Raw genomic sequence first — 20923 nt, 5'->3', positions numbered from 1 at the left:
AGTTGGAAGAGACCACAAGGGCCATCGAGTCCAACCCCCTGCCAAGCAGCTGCAGCCAGCACATTGTCAGAGTTATAGCCCAACAACATATGGGGAGTACTAGGTTGGTAAAGGGTCTTATAGCCAGAAACTGGGTCTTGGATGAAAACCAGTGCTTATTTTTCTGGCGGTACCCAGTGATCCTTAATACCAGCACTTTCTTTTTCCTGGAGATGCTTGGCCGCATGAGGAGACATGGCATGGGCAGTGCCACTCCAGGGCCCGGCTGCCGCTGCCCCCCGGGGGCTGTTCCTGGGCCCGATAACAGCTGCTGCTTCCTGTCAGCAGCAGCGTGGCTTTCCAGAGTGCATGAGTCCCGCTCCCTGTGGAGCGCAAGAGCAGGCAGCACAGTGTGTGATGTGCTTCCCCTGCAACGCACTGCACTCTGCTGTTGGCCATGTGCGGCTTGGTCGCCTCACTGGCAGCATTCACGATGATCGTGGCAGGGTGGGCGCCGGAGCCGCCAAAGTCATCGGAGCCAGTGCGGCAAGAGTCCCAGGTAATATGAGAATGGGAGGGAGGGAGGCCATCTGGCTTTAAGGGACCCTAGTGGTCATCTAGTCCAATTCCCTGCAGTGAGGCCGGGGAAGTTGGTGCCATGGCCAGCGCTAAAACAAGCCCTCCTTGTGGGACCCCCTCCATTGTCTTTCCCAGTTTTGCTCTGGAATTCCTCTAACGCCAGCCTCTCTCTCTTTTTCAGACCTATGCTCAGTATAGCCACTTTGCAGAAGGCACGATGAGGCAGTTGTACATGTGATCCAAGTTAAATCAGTGCAATCATTTTTCATAATGAGTACCTTAAGTAGTTACTTTGTGCCACTGAGTCAAAAAAGGAAGGCTGAAGAAGCAGTAGAAATTGTTGAATCAACTTCTGATCCTTTCAAACATTGCAAAACTAACACCGAAGATATATGTGGTCAAGAGGATGGAAGTTCAGGCAAAGATTGGCCCGAATGTTGGACACTATTGCAGAAAAATGACTTCTGTCAGAGAAATGAGTGGCTCTTTGTCAACAATAAAAGGTTGGGCTGCAAAGTGTGCCGAGATGTCGGAAGTCTTCCTGTCGAAAAACGGATGGGAATGAAAATTTCAGTAGAGTGGGCCAATTGTAAAATTAGTCATTTTGGAGAGTCTCGAAAACAGCAGTTAATGTCTTTAAGGAAGAAGATTTTTGAACACAAGGAAAGTGGAGCTCACAAAGCAGCAGAAAGGATAAAATCTGAGTCTAAAAATGAAAAGTTAGATAAAGTCGTCTTAAACACAACAAAAGTGTTTCGAACCGCTTACAAAGTTGCAAAGAAAAATCAAGCATTTAACAACTTTGAAGATGAAATAAATTTACAGGAACTTAATGGCCTAGACATGGGATATACCTTTCACTCTACAAATGCCTGCATTAATATTTTAAACCATACTGCAGATGAAATGAGAAAAACATTAATAAGCAACATAGTGAACTCTAAGAACAAAATGTCCTTAATTATTGATGAATCGACAACAGTGAATAACAAAATAACTTTGATTGTTGTTATTCGCGTAGTTCTTCCCAAACATTCGACTCCAGTAAGTCTTTTCCTAGATTTGATTGAGTTACAAGATACAACAGCAAGAGGAATTTTAAGCTCATTAATCAGTCATCTTGAGTCCCTAGGAATCTCAGAAGATTATTTAAAGGAGTATTTATTGTCTGTCACTTGTGATGGTGCTGCAGTGTTGTTTGGTGCACATGGTGGTGTAAAAAGATTAATAAAAGAAAAATTTCCGAGTGTTATCTTCTGGCGTTGTGCTAACCATCGTCTGGAATTGTCTGTCAGTGACACAGTGAACAAAGTGGTTGGAGTTAATCACTTTAAGAATTTTATGGACAAACTCTATGTGACTTACCACGCTTCACCCGAGAATGCTAGGGAATTGGAGGAATGTGCAGCAACTCTAGAACTTCAGCTTCTGAAAATTGGAAGGATTTTAAGCACTCGCTGGGTTGCTTCTAGCTTTTGCACAGTTTTTGCAGTTTGGCAAGATTATGAAGCACTGGTTTATCACTTTCAGGAGGCAAAAGAAGACAGGAGAAGAAGCAAAACAGATCGCTGTCTTTATGAGGGTCTTTTACAGACAATAACATCATGTGAATTTGTTCTCGATTTGGGTCTTATGTGTGATGCTCTCCAAGTTCTCAGTGAACTAAGCTTGGATTTACAAGAGCGAAATATTGATTTGTTTACAGCAGACAGGAAGATAAAGAACACAGTGCAACTTTTTGAAGAACGAATTGAAAATCCTGGTCCATACTATAATATTGCTCTTCAAAGTCAGAAGACTATGAAGTTCAAAGGGAGTGAGCTCCACAAAAATGAAAAACTTACCCCTACAATAAGTTCATCTGCTTTCTATGAAAGTCTGAAAGAAACTGTTAGAAAATGTATACTTGAAGGAGATGATGCTGATTTGCCTGAATGTGCCAAGGTCTTAGATTCCAAATACTGGCCAGAAAATCCTGGAAAGCAATTAACCTTTGGTGAAACTGAAATTAGAAAACTAGCACAAAAGTTTTGCTTAAATGAAAAGGAAACAATTCTTGGCTTTCATGAATATCTTGAAGAAAATGAAGTCCCTGACAAATTACTTCCTCTAATGCACGCTTTAAGCACAATTGCAATATCTTCAGCTGAATGTGAAAGAGGATTATCTCAGATGAATCTTACAGTAACTTCATCAAGATCATCTCTGGTTATTCGGACAGTTTCTTCTCTGATGTTCATCAGGATGGTAGGACCACCTCTTACTCAGTTCAATCCTACGAAATATGTTGAATCATGGCTGCTACAAGGACATCATCATGCAGTTGATACAAAAAGCAGGAAACGATCTAGAGAAGATGAGGGTACATCGGAGGATGTATCAAAAGTGTGGCACTTACTCTAACAACTTCATGGTGAGTACCGGCATCGTTTTTTCTCCAAAAAAAGAAAAGGAAAAAAAACACACTGATGAACACTGCACGTGATTTTCTGTGCCTGCTTTTGTTCTAGTTTGGTGACATGATTTAGTTCAATTTCATCACCTGTAACAATTCATACATTTTACAACTTATTCCACAAAATGCACTTCTGCTGGAAAATCGACACTTCAGATTTCCTCTCCCTCTTTTTATTTAAGTCCCGTTTGCCTTTCTGTCATCAGAAACAGTAGCAATGTTCATTACAGAGGTGGGTCCTGCTTGGAAATGTTTTAGAGTTACACTCCATATATTAAATTTATGGTGACCTTTTTAAAAAGCTTTCAAAATGAAGTCTTCAACTAATGCCAGCAGAGTTGACATAGGAATAGGTCGTGATGGAAACCAGGGATATGAAACCTGTGGACCTCCTGAGTTGGTGGACTCCGATTTCTGAGTCCTAGCCAGCTTGGCTGAAGTCGTCCAGCATTTGGAGGGGCAGAGGTTTTCTATCCCTGTGTAACTTTGCTCCTTAGGAAGAAAGGAAGCTAGCTTATATTGTCAGATCAGTGGTCCATCTAACTTACCATTGCCTACACTGACTGGCAGCAGCTTTCCAGGGTTCTAGACAGGGAACATTCCCAGCGCTACCTGGAGATGTTGGGGAATTGAAGCTGTGACCTTCTGCATGCAAAGCAGATGCTCTGTCACTACAGCCCTTTCCCTTACCCCTCCAAGCACTGTGCCCAGACCCCACAAAATGTTTCAGCAAGACAATGTAGCCCACAAGAGATGTGGTATTGATTGGCAGCTGGAGATGCATTTTACACTGTGATGAGTGCCTAACAGATTATCAGCATGCCTCACTGATGTAAATGGCCTTGGGAACTAAGGCACTTGGATAATAAGATGTTTGAATCAATTGGAATATTACTTACTGAGAGGTTCACTAATAAGCTGCTGCATTCACAGCCAACACAATTAAGGGATTTCAGTAGTCAAACTTCTTACAATAGGAGTTTTAGCCCATTATTTTCCTTTTCTGCCTAAGCTTTGGATCCTGAAGATATGCAAGGCCAGCATACATTAAGCAACAGAATGTGTGTGACCTTCCATTATGAAAATGCTGTTTGTTTTCTGCTAATTATGCTTAAAAAATGAGATAGAGTGGGAGTGAGATGGCAGTGACATTGGATTGGCATAAATTAGTTTATTACAGTAGAATAGTGGGCGAAGGGGGGAATGGCACCCTAGAGATTACTTGAACTCATACATTTCTGCTGCCAAAGTTTACAGGCCTGTAAATTTAAATGTAGAATTTTTGTAGGCAGAATGCATTGACAAATATGCCTAATGGTAATACATCTAGTTCTGAGCCTCAGAACAGGTCAATAATAATGCTTATATTGATAGCAGCAATGTAGGAGATGTTATTTGGTATTAAAGCTAAAATCCATGTTATCCCCTTAATCATAATTACATTAATATTGACAGGCCCTTGACAATACCCACTTTACTATTGATAGATTTCTGTCAATAATGCATTTCTAAATAAAATATATTCATTCATAATTTGTACAATACTCAGTAAGCAATGCTAAAGTATATCAGGAGAAATACCTATTTTATTGGTGATATACAGCAAATTGTTTTCTTACAGTGCATGTTTTGCAAGAGGGATTCCTGAATTTAGTTAAATAAAAACGAGCAATATATTACGTTATTTAAAAGAGCTGCTGGACAGATATAGAAACATGACATGCGGTTTACTTTTGGAAAGGAAAGCCTTGTGACGTTACAAGGAAAAGCTGGTCAGAAACATCTCAAATACATTTAAAAGTATATACACTGATATTTGGCAATATTTCTCCCCCCTCAAGAATTCTTATTTGCTTTGCTTGATCACACTCTTCACAGAACATTGCTATTGATAATATTCTTAAAGGTTTCCATTTGGAGCCTTATAGTTATCAGTGATTTGACTAAGACGGTGGAAAGGAGTTTCTAGAGGCTTTGTACTTTCATAGAATATCTCTCAGCTTCATAGGGCAAAATATAATTAAAATTGGTGTGGTGCTGTTTGTAAGAGTGTGAGTTGTGGGTCAGGAAGTTGCTGATTCAGATCTCATCTCTGCCACAAACACTCTGGGACTAGCTGACCTTAAGCAAGCCTCTCTATTATCTTAGCCTCAAGCCCATGGCAGTGGAGGAGATATACTGACTGTATCTAACTTTTTGCTATCTCCTCTTTAAGCCCTGAGATGTTCTAGGACAATGAGTTTCTAAACTTGCTTCACCCAGGAATGTACATTCCTGCCAAGGAATGTATTACAGGGCAGATTTGGGGGAAGGTTCCAAGTCTTACGCTCCGTTCTTTGGAGTGCCAGCCAATTTGTTTATCTTATTTAAAGCATGTTTATGCCACTTTTCATCCAAAAAGCTTCCAAGACAGTTTTAAAAAAAATACAATTACATAAGTGTTGTGGGGTTTTTTTAAGGGCACTAAAACTCTTCAGCTTGTTAAAAAGTCTAGTGATGGTTGACCAACTGATTTTAAGCGAAATTTATCTATCTTAACTGATCTTGTCTGGGAGGATGCCTGGAACATAGACAAGCCCCTTTCTAGAAGCATTTTGATCAGAATTCAGTACAGTAGGCCTGCAACATAGGTGGGGGTTACATTCTAGGGATCGCAGCTAAAGCCAACATTGTGTTTACATTGGAACCTCTACTCACAACCAAAATCCGTTCTAGAGGACCATTCTTATGGTGAAATGGGTCACTGGGAGAGGCACCGTTGTGCGCAGGAGTGGGTAGCGATTGCCTGCTTTTGCGCAGGCACGAAAGGCGATTGCCGCTTCTGCACAGGCGCAAACGGCAATCGCCACTCCTGCACAGGCACAAACCCGCCTGTTACTTCCAGGTTTGCTGTGTTCGCAACTTGGAACATCTGCAAGTGGAGGCGGTTGTAAGTAGAGGTTCTACTGTAGTCACAACCCATTGGGTTCAGTGGCAGGTAGGATTGCCACAATTGTTTTTCCTGGAACTCCACCCCTTTTCTGCACCCTTCTTTTAAGAAAATTGCCATGCGCGTGAAGATGAATGCACACAAGTTGTGGGCTTATTGTGTATAGTCTCTGTATACTTCACAGTAGCAACTCACTTAAAGATTACATAAATAATTTTGATAAACAGAACCAGGGAGGTATGTCTGCATAGACAAAATGTTTCCATCATGCTTCCTCTAGGAAATCTTAGAATTGAGTTATGGGTTGCTTTTTTTTCTCTGGTCACATTCCCCTTTTACTATATTTCCCCTCCCTCTTTAAAACCTATTTTATTACATAATCTTTACTTTGAGAGGTTGCACAGACTCCATTTTTTTCTGGAAAATTAGCCACACGTAGAGAACTATAGCATATTTATAGCAAAAGCAATTGTATAACCATAAGGCATGTTAGTGTCAGAAAAGATATGCAATGTGTTGTTTGAGTTAGGGATATAGATACGTCACAACTTTCACATCTGTATACCATTTTTAATAATCTGCAGCCTTGTCACATATATTGGCAGCCATTGTTTCATGGGCATCCACAGAAATAAATGTAGAGGCGCAAGGTCTATGACTTGTAACTACAAATTGTTGAATGGAATATTATCAATCTTCATATGACTGAACACCACACATCATTATATGGTGCTGAAGAGAAGCAACAAGAAACCATGGTGGTGTACTGTATTGTTTGGGATTACACATTTCAAAACTAACTGCTAACAAACTGCTTTATTTGTCCATTTAACAATAACAGAGTTAAGGCAGGAGAAAGACACACAGCTTCAAATTTTCCATTGAACAACAATACTGTAGGATTCTAAACCAAATTAAAAACCCCTAAGGCTGAATTTCACACCTTTTACACAGAATCTGCCTTGGCTGTAGTGAACAACAGACATAAGGTCTGAAACTAGTCAGAATTTTTTTGTTGTTGTTAATGCTTGCCTGTCCATAACATAAAGGAAAATATAATACAAAGTGGATCATCGTTCAAACAAAAACTGGAGCCTCTGAGAGTCTTGGCCAAAACAATCAATCATTTCTTTTATAAATTTCTCCTTGGGATAGGTCTTCAACTTTTCTCCATGGTCACTCTACAAACACAAGCCAGACGATCGATCTTCACTCATTGTCGTACATCGCCATTTCTTCACCCTGCACAGAGTGCTAAAGGATCAGTCATAACTGCATGTAATAACTGGAAGGGAAAGTGCTGTATGGATGGCCATTAAAATAGCAAGGAATGGTTTAGTATGGTTCAGTAGTTTAAAGACTCATGTTGCATATTTCACACAATGATTCATCCCCAACAGTTTCAGTTTGTAAAGATCCTGAAGGAAACTGACATGAGTTCTAAAGCATTTCCCCCCCAAATGCTGTACACCTGCGATCATAGTTGTTTTAGCAAACTCTAAGCAGGTTAGTTCATGGTTATTGGTGAAGCTATTCATGATGGGTTATGCAGTGCAACCTAGTGACAGAAAAGTGTCCCAATATCTCAGGTAATAAGTGAATCCAGGTAGGGAATATAGATGGACCAGTGGTAGAACTCTTCTGTGGATTGGTTGGGTTGATTGGCACAGTTTTGCTGTTGTGTTGCTTCTCTAGGTGTTTTAAGTTCTATATCAACTTCATCTGCAAGTTTCTTGCACTTCTCTATTGTTGTGCTAAAGCTTCCTTGTGTTTCCAGCAACGCTTGTATATATGCTTTCATTTCCATTACATCTATCTTTATAGAGCTCGGGGAACTGTCTGTATGAAAGAATAAATGAAAGAATGTTCGTTTATGATCACAAGACTGAAAATAAAAGTCTGTGTTTGTGATCCACACAGCAACTGGAATGAAGTTGTCTTGGTGTTACATGATGTTGTGAGTTGCGGGACCATACTTGTGTAAGTTTCTGCAGATACACACTTGTATTTTGGAGTCCATCATGCTTCACACAACATTGGTATGTTGGGTATTAGATTTTGTCTTTGGATGCTCTCACAGAAAAAAGGTTGGCTTCAATTGTGCGCGCTGTATTACACACATAACTTAACACTGTTTAGATTATTGGACTCTATAGATGGACTCTATGGGATGTGCAGTGGACAAGGGTTGCCTAAGGATAACTTGCCCTGCTTGAACTCCACCTTCTTTTCCTGCCCTTGTATCCTTCTCCAAGTAATTTATAGCAATCTAGTCCAAAATTAAAATAAGCAGATAAAATTGTGTTGGCTATGCCTGCTGGTCTGAGATTGAAGTGAACCCAGGGAATTCCTCATGAATAGATTCATTGTTTCCCCATTGCCAGATTTTAGACTGTAACCTCCTCAAGGCAGGGACTTCCTCTCTTGTACTCTGCAACATGCTGTGCATAGTGATGGTGCTCTGTGAATAATTGGAGCAGAAAATTTAATCATACCAGTTCAAAAATTTATATAAGTTAAGCACACTGATCTGCCACATGTGGACCTAGCACCGTTTCTGGGAGAAGTCTTGAATCTCTGAGCCATCTTCACATTTCATAAAAGCAATTGACTGGTTCAGTTCCATTTAAGACCACGAGGGAATTAATGAGACTGATTGCCGACTGACAGCAGGAAGTTGTGCTTGTATAGAATGGAAAAATAGAAGGCAACTGCCTAAAATGTACAGCCTCTAGTCTAGGCATCCCCAAACTCAGCCCTCCAGGTGTTTTGGGACTACAACTTCCATCATCCCTAGCTAACAGGACCAATGGTCGGGGATGATGGGAATTGAAGCCCCCCAAACATCTGGAGGGTCGAGTTTGGAGACGCCTGCTCTAGACAGTGCTGAAAGCCTGAGACCAAGGTATTTCAAGGTCACCAGCTGCCCATCACCAGATGAAAAATAAATATACCACCTCAACTGACAGGCTTGAACCATCATGAAATCAGTAGAGTGCAGAACACTGTCCAGATTTCAAAGAATCTATTCCAGTGTTTAGCACAATACAGCCTAGCAGTTCTTCTGCTATAGATCCCTTGGTCCTCATTGTATGTTGCAGAAAACCCTGGGAATCCCAACAGCACCAGCAAGCATTCCTCCATCTCACTTGCAAAAGGACATTCCCATCATTACCCCATTGTCCCTTGCAGTGCTTAGCTGCAAGGGATCTTGGAGCGTGTACACAGGTCATGCTGGCTGATGGTGGCATCCAGCAGATCTGGCCAGTGCTCTGCATGCTCCCTGCAAAAAACCACAAGCAACACCTGATGTTTGCAAGGAAGCAGCTTTCGTCTGAATGTTGGTTTTAGTTTAAAGGAAGCTAAAATTCTCTAAGTACCTAAAGTTTGTCACAGTCTCTGCTACACTGTTATGCATATTAATTTGATACGCTTACCTTCTCTCATGCATGCTTTTCATTCATATTCTTCCATATCATTTTGTATGGCAAGTGCTTATACAGCAACGATTTCTTCATTATTTTACCCATATGTCTACTTAATATACCCAACTTCCACATTTAAGGCATGTTAACTATTTTAACTGCAATAAAATTCCTCCCCTAAGAAGTTCCTCTTAATTTTCATATTTGATATTAACTTCAGCCATAGGAAGTGCTGTGATTTTCTTAGGGAACACTTGCACCTATGAAATAGCCTTTAAAAAAGAGAGTTTGGAATAAGCTTTTGCCTTTTTCCTAAAACCAAATACTTATCTTTCTGGGGAAGAATGGAGGGTTGAGAGAAAAATATTTAAAAATAAAAAAGTAATTGGTGTTTGTGTGTTCAGCCTATTGCACCATGCTTCACATTTAATTATAAATTTAATTGTTGATTGCACATTCTAAGCTTCAGTTGAAAGATTAATACCAACCATATAGGGTGAAAATTATGTGAGCATTACTGTCGCTGAGTATGTATATACAGTGTTTGTTCTTGGAGAACTAATAGGAGAGGGTAGCAAACGCAGGTTTCAAACCTCTGCTTGCCATTGAATGACCTTGGGGTAAGTTGCACTTTCCCAGCTTTGACTTCTTGGGTGATCTAGCTCACAAAGTTGTTATCAACATGAAATACTTCCTCTAAAGCCTAATAAATTGTAATTTAAATTAATATGATGATGATCATAATAATATATATTTTTAAATCTCTTTTTTTATCATAGAAAGCCACGTGTTGACAATGGCATCTGGCGATGACAATGGCAAGAAAGTGACTCCTGTGCTCAGAATAAGTCAGCTTGATGCCCTCGAACTGAACAAAGCCTTGGAACAGCTGGTTTGGTCCCAGTTTACTCGCTGTTTTCAGGGATTTAAACCTGGACTGTTGGCTCGCTTTGAACCAGAGCTTAAAGCCTCCTTGTGGCTTTTTTTGTGGAGATTCACTGTTTACTCCAAGAATGCAACCGTGGGGCAAGCTATTCTGAACATTCAGTACAAGAATGACTTATCCCAGATGCAGAAATACCAGGCGTTGAGCAAACAACAGAAATATTGGTACCTTATTTGCACCGTCGGTGGCAAATGGCTGGAAGAAAGGTGTTATGGTTTATTTAGCAATCATCCATTGGAGTCATTCCGGAAAACAAAGTACTTTATTAACATAGTGTTTGGGCTCATCAGGTTTTGTGAATTGCTGAACTTCCTCGCTTTTCTTCAGAAGGGAAAGTTTGCTACACTCACTGAACGTATTTTACGAATCAGGTCAGTGTTCTGCCAGCCACAGAGTGTCCGCCAGATTGGATTTGAATACACAAACAGGGAACTCCTGTGGCATGGGTTTGCTGAATTTCTTATTTTTCTTTTACCACTTATTAACATGCAAAAGCTCAAACTCAAAGTCTCTTCTTGGTCACTACCTATTTCAGGGGGTACCAGAAATGAAAATAGTTCAGCAACATGTTGCAAGGAATGTTCTCTGTGTGGAGAATGGCCCACTCTGCCTCACACCATTGGCTGTTCACATGTTTTTTGTTACTATTGTATTAAAAGCAACTACTTATTTGATTTGTATTTTACTTGTCCTAAATGTGGCACAGAGGTGCAAGATCTGCAGCCATTAAAGTATAAGTTAGAAATGAAAGAGGTAGATACACATTAAGCTTGTTTAGGCTTTCCTCAAATCCATAATTATGTATAACTTGTGGATTCTATGGGACTATTCTATCCTGATAGTTAAATTTAGCCTACAGTAATTTTAACCTTTCTGTAATACTGGAATTCTCTTATTCTGTGCTACTTTGTAGGTTTTGTTACTTAATTGTAAAACAACAGCTATAAAAAGATTGTGGTTTTCAAAGAATTGCAATCTCAGTAGAACTGTAAATAAAGAACAAAATAGTGATTAAACTCTGTCCATTTTATTTATATCATCATAAGTCAGTGTATTCAAAGAAAACCTTTTTTTAAGGTAACTGAATCAGTCGGTAGAGCATTAGCCTCTTAATCTCAGGGTCATTGGTTGAAGCCCCACATTGGGCAAAAGATTCCTGCATTGCAGGGGGTTGGACTAGATGACCCTCGTGGTCCCTCCAGCTCTGCAATTCTATGATCAATAAGTTAAGGTTACCAGACGTCCTCGTTTCCCGGGGACAGTCCCTGGATTTACAGATCAGTCCCCACACAAAATCCATTGAAGTTGAAAAGTGTCCCCAGATTCATTGGAAAAAACCTGGTAACCTTAACATAAGTGCAGCCACTTGTAATAGGTTACATGTAATATAATCACATGGGTGCCAAGAAAAGGAGAGAAGAGATGGCATCATTAAAAGCTGCCACAAACTGGGAAGCCATTTCACACTATTGTTTCTCAAGTTGTGCTGGACCCATTCAGTTTTATATACAGTTGAACCACACTGGGTTGTATTCTGTGGATGGTATGGGAGTAGACCAATAAAAGTAATAATATTTAAAAAGGTGTAACAGTTTTATTAATTTCAGTGAGTCTACCCTGAGTATTATTTAGTTGCATAGAGATAATTGCACCTGCAAATTATTACTATTATTATTATTATTTTATTATTTATATGCCACCCTATACCCAGGGGTTTCAGGATGGTTCACAGAATAAAATCATGCCTGCAAGCACTCCAATTGGAGAACAGCCTTCACCAAAGGTGTCATGGGCTTTGAAGACACTCGAACTCAGGACGCAAGGGAGAAACATTCTGAGAGGAAGGCATGCTTGGCAAATCCACACCGTGACCAACTCCCACCCAGAAACCAATGTCCCCACTGTGGAAGGACGTGTGGATCCAGAATTGGCCTCCACAGTCACTTACAGACTCATTGTTAAAACCGTGTTTATGGAAGACAATGTTACTCAGCTACGAGTGATTGCAGAAGAAGAAGAAGAGACCACAAAATACCTAATAAAAAACAACAACCCAGTAGCCCCCCCAAAAAAAAAACATTTTTAAAGGGCATAGGATGTAAATCGAATCAACCAAATTAGGCTTGACTTGCAAATACTTGAGGGCCAATCCACAAACCTTATTGTGGTTGCATCCTCCAGTGCTGTTTGGCCTCCAGTAGGTTCAGAGGCTTTACTGAGCTTTCTGAGAGCTCCTTGGAACACCCAAACTGTGGTTTGCCTGCCAATTGGGCTTGATGAGGCAGGTGACCCTCACCTGTTTCCAGCCTCTTCCAGCTGAGGAATCACTCAGCTCCTCCAGCTAACAAGCACCACCTGGCCAGCCAGTGAGTTGGGCTGTGGGCCCTCACCTGCCTCAGCCTCCTAGAACATTCCTCCCACTGCTCCTTAGGCCTCAGCCTGCTGTATTTTGGGAGACAGAGCTCCCTCTGACTCTGGTCATGGGCCCTGCTGCTCTGGTTCCTGCACACTGACCACCATTCTTCATCACCCCGTGAGTACTTTCTGTGCCAACCTCTCCTCTTCCATCCCCAGCTTGCTGTGTCCCAGTAACAGCAACACCCCACACCAGATTCCTCTTCCTCCTTCCTGTTCATGACATGGGCCGTAGCTCAGTGGTGGTGCATCTGGTATTGTCCCATCTCCAAAAAGGGCTGGGAGTGTCAGAGCTGATGCCAGTCAGTGATGCTAGATATGCCCTGAGCTAGATGCGCCAATGGCTTGGCTCCATAGAAGGCAGCTCCCTGCGTTCCTTTGTACCAGGCCAATCCCGCAAAGTGACACTTGCCATATTTCTGAAGAGAGTGGCTAACTGCCGGCCACTCGGTTGATACTTGTGCACTGGAGCAGAAAGGCTAGGAAGTGGATATATTGCTCCTGGCTCTTTCCCTCGCTGTTATCGCCAATGTGGTTTTCTGTGTGGGGGTGGGAGAACCATGTAAAAGCATAATTCCAAAGTGCAAGAAGAAAAAGGATTATTAGAAAGATAACTATCGCCTCAGAACTCTGCACTTGTACACACGCCTTGCAACTGAAGCCAAGCTAATTTCCCCCAAAGCAATTGCCAAATGAGGGCTAGAGTTACAGTTTGCATGCTGACAGGAATCCATGGGGGGTTGATATTAAGCACACCGAGGGTAATTAAGTTGTTGTAATCATTAGTTTAGCAGTCAGTTTGGCACAGGGCTACGGTCTCCCCACCTTAGCCACAAGCAAGATCAGCTAATTTCCGCTCCTATTTAAAAGTTGTTCCGTTGTCTTCAGAGGGAATGCAGTTGTTTTAACTCTTAAAAGAGTTTTGATACTGTGAGGCAATTTCTTAGCTACGAGGAGGAAATATTTGTAGATTTCCGCTAACACGGCCAGCCTGTAGCCATGCCTATTCTACAGCCAAGCCCCATTGACTTCAGTGGAGGTTTTGGGTAAGAGCGTCTCCTATGCACCAATGTATGCGGTTCCGGACTTTGAAGAAGTCCGTGTGAACTTTGGGAAATAGGACGGGGGAGGAGTCTGTCTCCAATCTGTATTCCTGGGACTGCAGGAAGCTTTTGGACCTTTGATTTGTTTCTTTGAAGACTCGCTGAGAAATGTAATTTTATCCTTGAGAAATGCTTTCGCTTCCCCCTCCCCCCATCTCCTTTTCCAGGAGGAGTAAAAAGAAAACATTCTGGAACTCAAAATAGGAATGCAGATGTGTTTTCTGCTTTGAACTGGAACTGCTACGCCTGCCCCCTTTCATGCCACCCCCCCTTCCGCCCCACTTAACTGGATGGATGAAAAATTTTAATGTCATTATAAGAGTAATGGGTCTGTTTGGGTGTTTGGTAGCAGATAGTATTCTACTTGTGATTGTCTTTGCAGTAATTCATTGCTTTGAATTTGGAATTCTATTATTTTACATCTCTGGCGGTTTAAAGTGGTTTTTTTTTTCTTTTTTCTTTTTTTAATAAACACCAAACTTCACCTCATAAAAATTCATTACATAAGGGCATAAACAAGTATTTTTCCTTCCAGTCATTGGCAGTAAGTGATTCATCAGTTTTCCACAGAAAACCAATTTCATTGCAGATGTTCTGTAATTTCCACTCTTCTTGAGTTGTAGAATCATATCAACCAATCCCAATGTAGGCTATATAGAGTGTTTGAAGGAGTGTGTGTGTGTGTGTGTGTGTGTGTGTGTACGCTTAATCTTTTTAATAGGATTGACTATCATTTGCTGTCTCATCAGTTTTTCAAAATAACCATAAAGTAATCAGTCTGCCATTCTTTCCTTTGGGATACAGGCTATCATTTTCCTCTGTGCTCTGCCCTGTTGAAAGAGTGCAGTTAATAACTGGCAGAAAAGCAAAGGAATTGGGGTCCACACACTGTGCTTAAAACATCCTTCTGAATGAATCTCTCCTCCACCTTTTTTCCTCGACAGAAGGGGCAGGGGGCAACGTTCTCGGCACCCTTCCCTGCCCCCTGCACTGGGCAGCTCAAGGCTCGCTTGCCGCGTGGGCTTCCTCAGCAGTCTCGCTACTGCCACGGGGTGGGCAGGAGGGAGAAAGGTGCCGCGTAGCTTTGTACGCCACCGCCACTGCCTCCTCTCCCAGGCAGGAAACGAGAGAGCGCAGCTGGCCATAGGAAGAGCCACCGCCACCACCCAGCATGCCTTCGCAGCTGTTCCCGGTTGGTCCCGGACTCCCACTACTGGGCGCGCGCCGTGGCGCAGGGCGCCACTAACCCTAATGGGTAACACGGCCCTGTCTCCAGATGATTTGGACAACAGCTTTTGCCAGCCCAAGCCAGCCTGGTGACAAAGGTTCTGTGTCCACATCTGACTCCTGCCCCAGAAAGTGACTTAATTGTGCAGTAGGCAAAACACAACCAGTTGATATTAATCTGGATGCTTTCATACCACAGCCTAAAGGACTTGTGCCAAGATTTGCACATGCAACCCTTTTTCTAGAGAGTGAAACTATACAGGGATAGTGTCGTGAGTGTCTTGGGTAGTAGGCAGCAAAGTCATCCCATTAGTGGAAGGACCTTCACCTACGCAACAGAACTTTCTCTCTTACACCCAGGAACCTGTCCCCATGCCCTCTACAAGTCTGCTCCAGAGGATTGGGGGAAATCCCAGAACAGGTTTTGAGGGGTGCAGGAAGAGGCATGCAGGGAGAGGAGAGGGAGTTGAAGTTTCATTGTGTGGATGGAAGTCCTTATGCTCAGTCGGTAAAGCATGAGACTCTTAAATTCAAGCCCCACGTTGGGCAAAAGATTCTGCATTGCAGGAGGTTGGACTAGATGACTCTTGTGGTCCTTTCCAACTAAAATTTCCAATTTTCTTTCCAATTACTCTTGTGGTCCTTTCCAATTAAAATTCTATGATTCTATGACTTAGTTGGATACAACCCATTGATTTTCGTGTATACCAGTTCTTACAGCTGTTCCCCATTGTTGCCAAACTAGGAATCTTCTATGTATGATGAAGGGCTGGACCAAATACATACTTCCCTGCATGAAATAGATACAGTCGTACCTTGGAAGTCAAACGGAATCCATTCCGGAAGTCCTTTCGACTTCCAAAACGTTTGGAAACCAAAGTGTGGATTCTGATTGGTTGCGGGAAGCTCCTGCAGCCAATCGGAAGCCCTGTCAGGAGTTCGGCTTCCAAAAATAGTTCACAAACCGGTACAGTTGCTTCCAGGTTTGCGGCGTTCAGGAGCCAAAACATTCAGGAACTAAGCTGTTTGAAAACCAAGGTGCAACTGTACTGCATTGATCCCTGTCCCACCACAGAGAAGATTCCTTGTTGACCTTCATCTTGACAGGTTTGACATACTGGTGCAAGGTGCAGGTGATATTCAGGGAAATGAAACTGAAAGATAGGTTGAGGTGGTGGTGTTCTAATCCCTTGAAAATTAGCGACTGAGTGTGCAAGGAGGTGAGTGAGGGCTTGGTCCTTGAAGGCTCAGTTCTTAGTATCCATTGCACTTCCTTTGTGTGTTGAGAGTAAATTTATTCTTCCACAGTCTGCACAGCTGGATCACAGCCATTTCTGCTGAACATACCCTTATGAGAAGAGCCTGGATTTAATTTGCACTTTAAAACATTAATTTTTACTTGCAGATGTTAATGGAAATTCATTAGCCTAAATGTGACTTTATTGAATGCCTTGAGGACTAGACCAACTGAGATTGAATGTGCAAATTTGGTGCAGGACAATTAGGATTCAAAACAGCAGCCAGTCAAGAAGGGATTGAGGAAGATGGGGTGTGAGGCAGCAGGTATGGTGTCTAATGACATATCATATAAAGTACTTTATTTATTTGCTTGCTTGCTTACGCCATGCTCCTCATCCAGGAAATTTCAAAAATCAATTTTTATAAAACACACACACCACACACAGAGATCAATAAAAAAAAAAGAACACACTGAAAGCCGACACATTTTTACCAGTGTGAACATTTGGCAAAATGCTAAAATAAAAATTGCACGCAGCTTTATTCCAGACAAAGAGCATGGAACCCAATAACCCAGATGTCACAGGGACTACACCTACAAAGGAACTCTCTGTACATCCACATAACAGGAGTTAACACCCCAAACCTTTAGGTCAGGGGGACTAGAAAACTGCTCCGTCAGATTGCCAGCAATGAGATGATGTCATGTACATAGGTCACATACAACCCTAAAACAATCCCCCCCCCAAAAAATCATATTAATTTTACATCAAGTGATACAAAGTTCATATTAAAAGTCAAGACATCTGGGGAAAGGGGCAGAACTTCTGGTGAAAAGCAGGCAGGGCACCTCTCACTTTTTATGACATAGAGGTAGCATAATATTCTTCTAATTAATCAGATTAATAATACTAATAATACAGAGCAGCGTATTCCCTCCCCTAAAAAAAAATCTAGTGGTTGTGTGTGTTTCCATTTTAGCTGGAAATAAGTTCTCTTTTCCTCGCCCATAATACTATATCTATTACTGTGGTTGTCGTCCAAGACCCACCCTCCCCTATGTTTTGATTTTTATTACTCCCTTTCAGTCTTTTCTGTTGGCTTCGTGCATTTTGCATCATGGAAAAAGGATAAATAAGGAGGGACACAACAGAGACTGATAAAATTATGAATCGGAAACAGAGAGATCTCCTCATATAATGCTAGAAGTCTGGCTGACCCACTGAAATGTATTGGTGGTAGGTTCAGAACTGTCAGAAGGGAGGTACATGGCGTGTCAGTATTTCAATAAATCTATAAGTAACATCTTTATGTAACTCCATGCCACAAGGTTTAAAGATGGCAATGAGCTGTAAAAAAGGATTAGACAAATTTATGGAAGATTATAAAGCTATCACTAGCCATTAGCCATCTGAAGAGGAGCTTCCACGTTCAGAAGCAGACTATCTTTGAATACCAATTGCTTGCAGAAAAACAACTGCCTTCATGTTGCCATCATGCTTTGCTTCTGGACTTCTCACTTATTTTAAGGATGGATTTTTAGTTTTACGTTTATTAACAGGCATTTCATGTGATCTCATCCAGAATTAAAACGGGCTGTTATGTTCCGATTGTTATTCGTTATTACTGTTGTTCATTCTGACAGTTTTCACTATCAACTCTGTTTCATATTATTCTCGTGGTTCGATGACAATTGCATAAACTTTTTTTAAAAAAATGACTGCTACTGCATAAGAGGAATCGAGGCTTAAACGTTGCCCCCCCCCCCTTATCCAGCCTGGTTGAGACTGGTGGGAGTGGATTGTCCTTCAACATACCATTGCTCACATTTTACAGCAAGGAACTGCCTGTTGAACTCTTTGCAATGTGCTTTGGTTGTATGCAAATGTCTGCAAACATGTGGAATGGAAGCTATTCTGATGGTAGAGTGACAGCTGGCACTTTTCCATTCCTGTCCCCCCCCCCCCGCCCCATATACACTTGAACTGGTGACCTAGAAGTGCAAGGATAACCCCTAAGTAATTTTAAGGCTTGCTTTGAATCAGAGTTTGGAACATCTTACTAATTACCCTTATCTAAATGCATTTATCTACTTTCCCTAACATCTCTTCAGATTCATTGCAGTGCTGAATAATTACCTGATGGCCTTGCTCTGCCATTTTTTATGTCGGGCAAAAACTCTGCCTTTAGTCTCTGCAGGCGTGCAAGTGGCAATCGAGCTCCATTTGTTCAGGCCAGCAGTTGAGTGAACTACTGGAGGCACAAGAAAGCTTTAGCTTGACACCCCTCAGATTCCTACCTGAGGGGAGAGGGAACTTTAGAAGAATCACCAGACATTTCACGTGATCTCACTCTGCCCATTTTTTTCTAGTTATGTTGCACTTGCACACTTTCAAATATCCCACAAAGCCTCCTACCCACATGGGAATGCAGCCTAGCCATCTTTCTGAAGCTCCCCTCTCTTTCTCTTCCTCTACTCCCATTCCAGCTTTGACCTGAATGTGACCCGAGCATCCTTAGCACAACTTAAGCTGTGTACAGGCAACAGCTTTGCAGATGTTTGAAGGAGGCTGTAATTGCCCACAGACAAGGCTGCCAACCCAATCCTTATAAAGCAATATTCTGTGCACATTCAGGCTCACCTCTGTGGTGCACAACTTCTGGCCACATCGTAGCCCGCTCTGACTCCCTTCACACAACAGATCCACATGCACCTTCTGTCTGCAGCCTCCCCTAAAGTTACACATGCTCCTTTTTGGAAAAATTCCACCAATGTCTTTGATCAAACTGACTTCATATATTTTGAAGACTTGCAGAAGGTTGAAACCCATCTGTAGAATTGAAGGGGTTCTCCCAGAGTTGTTTTTCTACACACACATATAAATCTACCCACCCCTCCCATCTACATTAATAAATAGAGATTTCTGGGGCATTTCACACTGAGACACTCTCTCTCTCTCTCTCTCTCTCTCTCTCTCTCTCTCTCTCTTTCTCACCAGTGACTCTTTCCCTGTGTATTTTGCCCTTCCAAGCTAGCAACTCAAGTATTGCTTATGTGATCACTTGTCCCTGGATTGGTCAGCCAACAGTCCCTGTTCTATGCTGGAGTCTCTTTTTCTTTCTCAGCTTGCTTCAACCTCTCATCCACCCTTTAAGCACACAAACAAATCAGAAACTGAAGCAAGTTCCCAGATCTTTAATCTTGGGTGACAAAACTGTGGAGCATAATTTTGCAGTGTAACCTCTAGTGTAGAAACTGGTATTGGCATCTCGCCCATTCTAGACATGTGGAGGAAACCTGACATTCCTGCCAGCCCCAACTTGTATTCAGAAAAGCATTGTGCTTTCTCAAAGATATTTTTGGAGGAAGGCCATAAATCCACAGTCTATAGGAACCTTCATGATCCCATTGATATTTAGCCTTGAGTTTGTACCTCGGTTTGATAAGCAAATAACATGTCAGCTTTCTGGCTCACTCACCAACCATACTTCCAACAAATATTTGAAATCGCAAAGGTAATGGGACAGAAATAATTAATCATGATGTTAATTCAAGGCGAACGTTCCTCAGATGCTGATGCTATATGCAGAGGAATCTCAGGACAGCTTGCGCTTAAGACCATGGAGAGTTAGAAGCATTAGCCACAGCCCAAATGACCACTGCTCAGGGAGCCGTAGCAGTCCAGCAAAATCTAGAAGGCCACCAGATCCAGACCCTGCCCTAGAGAATGAAGATTTAATATCACCCAAAGAGGAACTGCACCACCAAAAAGGAGGATATATATTTGCATAAGTGTGCTACTTGTATAGATTCACATTTAGAAATAATGACAACTCACCGCGGCAGGGAAGAGACTGTGAGCAGGTTGATTCAGATGCCTGCTCAGGTGCTAACTTTTCCTGTCTTGTGGTTCTTAGCCTTTGAGCTGGGCTTGGTCTGGGCAGCACTTCAAGTAGATGAGTTCTTCAAGCCCTCTTCACGTAGAGGGCTGTCCTCTGTAAAATAGGACACATGGCCACCCAAAGAGCAACACTGACAAAGACCCTAATCTGCAATTTTAGTGACAGAAATAACAGTACTGCTCACTTTGATCTCCAAACTGTTTCCTTCTTCAAGAAAAAATTGAAGCAATTTTAAATAAATAGCTCTCATAGTTCTAAGAAGCCTGTGAAACGTTCCTTTAAAATACTGTCCTCTGTTCTTCACGTTACATATACAAATTACTGCCTGCAACTTTTAGAGGAATGCTGTTTTCATAAACTATTTAAGCTGTCATTTCCCATTAGGAAATTATCGGCCAGCCAGAAGTTCTTGCATACACAGTTAAATACTGTATTCTCTTCTTACCATTTTCTCCAATAGCACCTAGAAATTATTTACTCCGCAATGCTGAACAGATGTATCAGGAAGGAAACCTTACTGAATTCAGAGAGACATGCACACACACAACTCTAGTTTAATCAAAGTCATTTGACTGGAGTCTCAATACAGGTATGTGATGCTGCCATCGCTGAAACCAGAGCAGCTGCACAAATCTTGTTATGGGGGTGGGATGGGATCAGTCTGAATTAGCTCCATGGGTCCCTTCCATGCCTGTGATTCTGTGTCTGTGAAGTTAGAACCTG

General features: G+C 41.8%; 1 protein-coding gene and 2 long non-coding RNA genes across 7 annotated transcripts in view; 1 reads left to right on the top strand and 2 right to left on the bottom strand.

The window, feature by feature from the left end:
• The window catches only part of LOC310766873, a 187887-nt gene extending 187780 nt beyond the window's left edge, over positions 1-107 (bottom strand). The window contains exon 1 of the long non-coding RNA XR_014550486.1: positions 36-107. This is a non-coding gene — a long non-coding RNA (uncharacterized lncRNA). The remainder of the gene's footprint in view (positions 1-35) is intronic.
• The window catches only part of PEX2 (peroxisomal biogenesis factor 2), a 20058-nt gene extending 8729 nt beyond the window's left edge, over positions 1-11329 (top strand). The window contains exons 1-3 of one of the 5 annotated variants that reach the window (XM_083623282.1): positions 218-538; positions 740-2971; positions 10147-10285. In XM_083623282.1, the coding sequence (XP_083479408.1) occupies positions 829-2961 (2133 nt within the window). In that variant the 5' untranslated portion in view covers positions 218-538; positions 740-828 and the 3' untranslated portion in view covers positions 2962-2971; positions 10147-10285. Of the gene's footprint in view, positions 1-217; positions 539-739; positions 2972-3200; positions 3246-10146 lie in introns of those variants that run through there. The other 4 variants (XM_083623281.1, XM_083623284.1, XM_083623285.1 and 1 more) reach the window with 4 other exon arrangements.
• On the bottom strand, positions 8951-20923 carry LOC310766868. Its single transcript, XR_014550480.1, has 3 exons — positions 20646-20923; positions 20137-20293; positions 8951-9225 (listed from the first exon to the last, which is right to left on the bottom strand). It is a non-coding gene; the product is annotated as an uncharacterized lncRNA (long non-coding RNA).

This window comes from Podarcis filfolensis, assembly GCF_964270895.1.
Source record: "Podarcis filfolensis genome assembly, chromosome: 7".
Taxonomy (NCBI): Eukaryota; Metazoa; Chordata; class Lepidosauria; order Squamata; family Lacertidae; genus Podarcis; species Podarcis filfolensis.
Note: the sequence above shows the minus strand (reverse complement) of the source record. Positions and strands in the feature narration are given on the sequence as shown.